Source organism: Cynoglossus semilaevis, chromosome 12 (assembly GCF_000523025.1).
Source record: "Cynoglossus semilaevis isolate Cse_v1.0 chromosome 12, Cse_v1.0, whole genome shotgun sequence".
Classification (NCBI taxonomy): domain Eukaryota; kingdom Metazoa; phylum Chordata; class Actinopteri; order Pleuronectiformes; family Cynoglossidae; genus Cynoglossus; species Cynoglossus semilaevis.
The window spans coordinates 17,504,721-17,511,869 of NC_024318.1; the positions used below are offsets into that span (position 1 = coordinate 17,504,721).

Genomic DNA, 7,149 nt, shown 5'->3' on the forward strand with positions numbered 1-7,149 from the left:
TAGTTGCTTACTTGTAACTTGGAAAACGTGTATTTCCGGTAGCTCGTATCTTGAAGCCCCACTGTATATCAATTGGCTTTTAAAGCCTTTCATGTTAAGGCCACACATGTAACTGCATTGGGAAAAAATGTTAAATTTGACCAGGCTTTTGTCCATGTGCAGGAAAAAACTGTTCATTTTTTGTGTGCATCCTTTTTTAGGTATTACCTCAGGAGCAATGTAATCTGGAGTGCCACAGAAGGTAGTAGTCGTAACTCCGTTGAGAATTCCCTCCTTACACATGCCAAAGTCTGCCAGCTTACAGTGACCCTCTGCGTCCAACAGGATGTTGTCCAACTTTAAGTCTCTGCGAAGTGACATGAACAACTACATCAAGTTGAACAACTACACCATTATACAGACATGGATGCTAAGAGAGGCTTTTGCAAGATTAACAGGATTAGTAGTAGGAGTATATATATATATACCATATTTTACAGACTATGGCTGGCTGAGTTTGCGACTTACAGTATACTCAGGTGTGACTTACATATTAAAATATATAATTTCACATTGTAATTTTCACACTGACAGCCACGAAAGTGCACTCTAGACTTGTGTACCAGTATCTGGTACTCCTGAACCACTGAAAGTTTATGTCATTCATTGGTGTGGAACCCCAGGGTTCACCTTCTGGGCAGGTTCGAATCCCGGTTAGGGCGGTTGGTACCTTCCAGTGGACTCACCACCCGCAGGAAGGTTTGGGGGGTTGGTACGGTGCAATGTGATTTGGGTGGCGACTGCTGCCCCCGCGACCCGGTAACGGATAAGCGGATGAAAATGGATGGATGGATGGATGGCATTGGGGTGGAACCCCAGGGTTCACCTCCTGGGCAGCATCGAATTCCGGTTAGGGCGGGTGACGCTTTCCAGTGCACTCACCACCCGCAGGAAGGTTCATGGGGGCCATCTACTGTGCAGTGTGGTTTGGGTGGTTTTCGTGGAGAGCGCTACCCCCGCCGCAGGAAGGTTCATGGGGGCCATCTACGGTGCAGTGTGGTTTGGGTGGTTATCGCTACCCCCGTGACCCACGATAAACAGGGGCAACAAAGATGGATGAATGGATGGTTATTTCCACACTGACAGCCGCTAGAGGGCTTGTGTACCAGTATCTGCTTCTTTGTTAGTCGCACTTTTTTACATCCTTTGACTGGTGCGAGAGAAATTTATAGTCTGTAAAATATGGTACTTATATTTAAGGTTTAGTTGTGTACGGTTGTGTCTTTCCAGCTGTTATATATCAAATTTACAGATGAAAACAGTTTTCATAGAAGTACCACTAAGGATTCTTGAGAGGGTAAAAAACAGTCACAAGGTTCAAGGTTTTTATCACTCCAAACAAGGGTTCAGGTTGAACTTATATCGCACATTTAGTTCCAGGAAAACAGTGAAAGGGCGAATCAGGTCAAGGTGAGAAAGAAGTGAGCGAAGGGAGGGAGAGAGAAGGAGAAAGATAATGGCAGCAGTGTTGATGGATGACAAGGGTTCCTTATGAATACAGCTGCTCTGGGTTTGATGGTTGATTGCCACAAAAATGTCAACATCTTCAAGATGATCCTTTTACATTTGCGTGCGTTTTGTGTGTGTGTGTGTGTGTGTCCCTTACGTGTTAAGTTCTTATGTAACAGTTCTGTTTTTAATTTCTAAAATAAAAGACGCAAATACCAATCTTGTGCAGTAGCTGATGTTATTTGTTTTGAGAACCAGTCTTTTCTGTCCCATCATGCCTTGCTATCACAAGCTTCTCACTGCACATAAAACGTGTTTTTCTTGGCAGACATGTGGTACTGCTCATGCAGCATGGTTAAAAAAAACACAATGGTAATGTTCAGACTTTTTTCTAAAAGCCAATCAGAGAATCACATAAGCCTCTTTTCCATTATAGTCAGTCTGTTCAAATACTGACCATTGGGCCACATGTGGCCCAGATACAACCTCATAGTGGCCCAGTCTGAAATAAAACCGTTTTGGCCCACAGATTTATAGCAGAACAATAATTTAAACAAGAAAGTTGACATTAAGTTAATGTGGTATATCATCACTTTAAGCACAGTATTGCTCAAGATCCACATCCACATTACCCTCTTTCCTTTTTATTAAGTTAATGTGGTATATCATCACTTTAAGCACAGTATTGTTCAAGATCCACATCCACATCATCTGTAAAAGATGAATAGGTATTTTTAGTGTTACCCTCTTTCCTTTTTATCGCCATTTTTTCCAGAATATAAGTCGCTCCGGAGTATAACTGGTACCAGCCAGAAAATGCAAAACGAAGAAGAAAAAACATATAAGTCGCTATGGAGTATAAGTATAAGTAATGTGAAAATAACACATATAAGTCGCTATGGAGTATAAGTAATGTGAAAATAATGAACATGTGCATTTTCGGTGGTACAAGAGTAGCAGATAGTGGTACAAAAGCCTAGAGTCCCCTCTAGTGGCTGTCAGTGTTAAAATAACATATTATATATTTTAAGATATAAGTTGCCCCTGAGTACAAGTCGCAAACCCAGCCAAAGGATGAAAAAATATGCGACTTAGTCCAGAAAATACGGTACTCAAACAGCCACCAACCCGCTCCATCATGTACTGTTACGCTTGTCCTCAATTAAAGTTACACAATGGTCATTTATTTATAGGTCACACTTCTTGATGATTCATAGATAAGTGACTTATTATTTTGATCGCTACATGCCTTCAAGATATGAACAGAGCTATACGAGTTGTTGTTCCATACTTTTTTGGCTGCTAATCCCTAATCTCTGCCCTGATCTGCAACTGTTCATGCATGTATGTTGGTTAACATCTGCTGCATGATGATGAGGCATAAGAGCAAGGCAAATGATAACACTCATGACTTTTACCACCCACCCAGAACCTTGATTCCACCCTTGAGATGCCTGTTTGCATATCTCACCTGCAGGCAACTCTCACACATTAAATCTGAATTCAACATCCGCAGTAAGGCAGAAGAATAACATAATGGTTTTCTGATTAAATTCAACTGGTAGCTGACATTAATCTTTGTATTACCATCTCTTTGCTGGACTTAATTTAATATTAAGTGGCTGCAGGTGCCCAAGGCTGCTGATGGATTGGTATTTATTTATGAGCAAGAGACTGTTGACGCTTTGTTGTTAAAAGTGCACACTTCTAAAAGAGTTTTGCATTTTAAATAACAACCTAAATAATCTGAAATAGGATTTGAATGTGAAAATACGCAAACAAAACATTCTTGTTGTGCCATGTTTTTGCATATAGTCGTAGGATCTCTTCAAAAATGAGTCATCGTAAACAGTTAAAAAATGACATCATTGAATTAAAAAGATTGCTCAATATTGTTCTATAAGACATTTCGGCGTGAATGGAATTACACAAGGACTGTTATTAATACAGCTACAGTAAGGAAATCACCTTCACGTAGATTAGGAATTACTGAAACAGAGAGCATATCCCCACACGAACATTCAAGTGTACACACACACACTGAGACACACCACATAATCAGGCCCAATTGAGAGCATTTCCTGCTTCTTGTTAATCATGAGTGATTTTTCCATGACGTCATCAGTGGTAACCTCTGTGCACTGTAACAGCTAACCCTTCCTCGCTCTCTTTTTTCCCCTAAACGCTGTTCTTCCATTCCTACTTTTACATTCTAAACACACATCTGTCCCTACATGTACACCCTGCCACTGGAGGATTAGTCTGTGTATCATTTGGGTAGTGGATGATATAACAGCTTGGGATGATTAAACAAACTTTCTGTGATGTTTAGGGAATTAAATAAACCCTCATTGCACGCTACTGTTTTTATGCTGTTAAAATGGATTTATCCTGAAACTACTGTAACAGAACTTATATGATTTTTTTTGTTTTATTAGATGGCGGACAAGGATATGCTTTCAAGGAAAAACGATCGTATTGGTATGCACATGTTTATAAGGTGGAGCTTTTGAACCACTGGCTCTCTACGCTATGGCCTCTCAAGTTTCAATGAATTAATCATTAAATATTATATTTGAAAGTTTTTTTCTGTATGACTTCGCAGAGCAAATATTCTTTCTTCCTGTGTGTTGTGTTACCGACAGGTAATTAAGGTATTTTAACTTCTAACTGAGAAAACAGCAGAAACATGTTTCTTTTATCAGGGAGTAGCAAACCAGTCTATGTACAGTACCAAATGTCCCCGAGTGAATGAAGGACAAAAAAGTTCCCAGCTGGCATTTACTGGACATCGGCTATCTGCTGTTAGCATTCGGCAGCTCCAACATCTAATGTCAGTGTTTACACCGGTGATGCCGCTGTTAGCGCTCCACAGTGCTAACAGCTAACGCAGTGACAAGAAGACACAGTGGGTAACTGTCCTCATGTCCGTCTTTAGGATAAATGAACGAGTTAGCAGCGCTGACCGGACATCAGAGAAAATACTGGGAGTGTTGCATCTTGGTGTTTACAGAAACATGGATGAACTCTTCTCTTTCTGCTGTATTGACTGAATTTCCAAAACAAACAGCTAATGCTACTTCTGGCTTAAATCAGTTCAAGCAAAACAGCTTGAAGGACCTTGTTTACTGGGTGCTAGAACGTTTGATTGGACAATGACCATTTGGGCGTGGGGTTTTTGTGAGCGTCACAGCAGTAAGCAACTGACTTTTACAAAATGAAAGCTGGTGAGCATGTTTACAAAATAAAATACATAATCATAATCATAATAATAATAAACTGTGTTACAGCTATAAAAGAGATGTCAACATTAATTAATTATTGAGTTACTGCACTAATAGCGCGTTGAAATGCCTAGCCCTAGTTGTAACACATTTGCCTTGCAGTCAATATCCTGGAAATTTTAAAGGTCAAAATAAAAGCAATCCCAACATTTAGTCCCTTCAAGCTATTATATCTATTAACATAAATGTGACCAAAAATGTTCAGTTATTTGGATGGAAAAATACAAAAACGAATTCTAATTTGTGACATGCAAAGATGTTGTTGATAACTAGTGTCTAAGATAAGGCAAGTGTGCAAGTTGCTGCACAATTGTTTGTTGTTTTCTCTACCAAAACCTTACCCTAAAAAGGTCAAATAAACAACCTTGATTGACTTCATTTGAGTCTTGAACCAATACATGAGAGGTGGCTGGTGATCTTACCACCAGCTGGGGTAAAGCAGATGAACCGATGTGCATTCACCTTTGTTTACTGTTGTATAACTTGTTATTGTTTCTTCGCATCAAATGATGCTCATTATGTTTAATAAACTCAGAAGGGAAATCAAAGAAAACGTGCTTGGCAATATTCTGGTCAGGGAAAACAAAATGAGCCTTCATTAAACCCCCAGGGAGTCACCGTACCAAGAAATAATGGGATTTACATTTGAACAGCTCTTGGGAGAAGGATCATGACCTCACGTTAATATTTGTTTTACGAAGAGGTTCAACTAATATCCTATTGTATATAATTATACATTTTAATACACATTACTCATTTAACAATTTGATTTAGGTAAGTTGCGGTTTGTACTGTGGACTCCTAATTTTGTTTGAGTCAAAGACGATGGAAACGAGACAGGAGGAAGTGAAAAGATAAAATATACCCATTACAGGAACAGGTGGAAAATCCACCCATGGAATTACTGTTACCAGGAAGGTAAAAGGTTTGTCATCTGGCTGAGAGAAACATCCTTTGTGTGGAGTTTAAACATAACTGATATGATACCATAATAAAAATACAAATAAAAATGATAATAACTTTATGATAACATAACAGTATATTATAATATACTGCAGACAAAATGTATCTGTAAGGGATTTATTTTATCTTTAAAAACAATCTCAGGAAATCTGTTGAATGCAGTGAAGGTTAGGTAAATAAAACTATTTTTTATAAAGCTGTTTCCAACTCAGAGTCCCAAAATAATTTTAGATTGTATAATAATATATAATATATATATACATAATATAATAGTAAAGGTACTTTAAATTATTCTAATTTATTTTATTCATGTATTTTACCTGATATCACAGATATAGTATCATTATCGTATTGTATGTAGAGGATTATTTTACACCACTGTATGCGTTAAATTGATTACTGAAACAGTGCAACACAGCTCAAGTGACACTTTGTTTACTCAAAAACAGTAGCCAATCTTTTGTTACTTGCTTTCAATTAAAATGCTAGAGTGTTAGAGTCAAAAGTCTGCTCCCTTTCTAAACAGGTAGCTGTGTTGACTTAAGGATGTTTACCTGTAAATAACCCCATGCTGGTGCAGAAACATCAGGGCAGATGTGACTTCTGCAGCATAAAATCTTGACCGAGCCTCATCGAACTTTCTTGACCTTTGAATCTGGAACATTAGATCACCTCCATTTACATACTCCATGACGAAAAATAACCGGTCCTATAAAGAAAACAAGAAAGCGAGAGAAGGAGAGAGAGAGAGAGAGAGATAATTATTGATAAATCCAGTTATCTTCTGATTGGCTATAAAAAAATGATGATGAAAAGAGGTTGGTCCTTTAGTAAGTCTCTTAATTTATATGATCTTGATTCTTAAATAAAAGTCATCCTTAAAGAAAACATTATTTTCCACAGTTAAAAATATCTTTCACTTTCACAGTTTACCAATGAAGGACTCTGCCTTACCGGGACATTCTTAATCAAATAAAAATATGTAAAACCTGAACAGTGAATGTTAGTAGATTAGATAAGTAGGTTAGTAGTAGCAGATAGGTAGATATTATAATTACTTTTGTCGTGTGTGGTGTTGTTAATTGCAATCTCAATTATTATTTATTACCATAATTTTACTATTATAAAGTATATATATATGTGTGTGTAAGCATATACAGTATATAAACATGCACTTAGAATGTAGCAATAGAAATATAATAGTATTGTGAATTGAGATTGTAGTTATTGCACTGATTATTGTTGGGTTATTGCACATACTCCCTTATCCACCAGTCGCTTGTTCAATGTAAATGTATTTGATCCATAAGTCTTATGTAATATAGTCCTTACTACATACTATGTAATTATATATACTGTCATCTATCTATCTAATCTATCTCTCTCTCTCTCTATCTATCTATCTATCTATCTA

At 37.6% G+C, this 7,149-nt stretch overlaps 1 protein-coding gene across 2 annotated transcripts in view; it reads right to left on the bottom strand.

Moving 5' to 3' along the window:
• Positions 1–7,149, bottom strand: part of LOC103387794 (protein kinase C epsilon type-like) — a 36,942-nt gene that overhangs the window by 5,388 nt on the left and 24,405 nt on the right. Inside the window, exons 11-13 of one of the 2 annotated variants that reach the window (XM_025060846.1) lie at positions 6,290–6,444; positions 208–346; positions 12–112 (exon numbers count right to left, since the gene is read on the bottom strand). In XM_025060846.1, the coding sequence (XP_024916614.1) occupies positions 95–112; positions 208–346; positions 6,290–6,444 (312 nt within the window). In that variant the 3' untranslated portion in view covers positions 12–94. Of the gene's footprint in view, positions 1–11; positions 113–207; positions 347–6,289; positions 6,445–7,149 lie in introns of those variants that run through there. The other variant, XM_017037529.2, reaches the window with a different exon arrangement.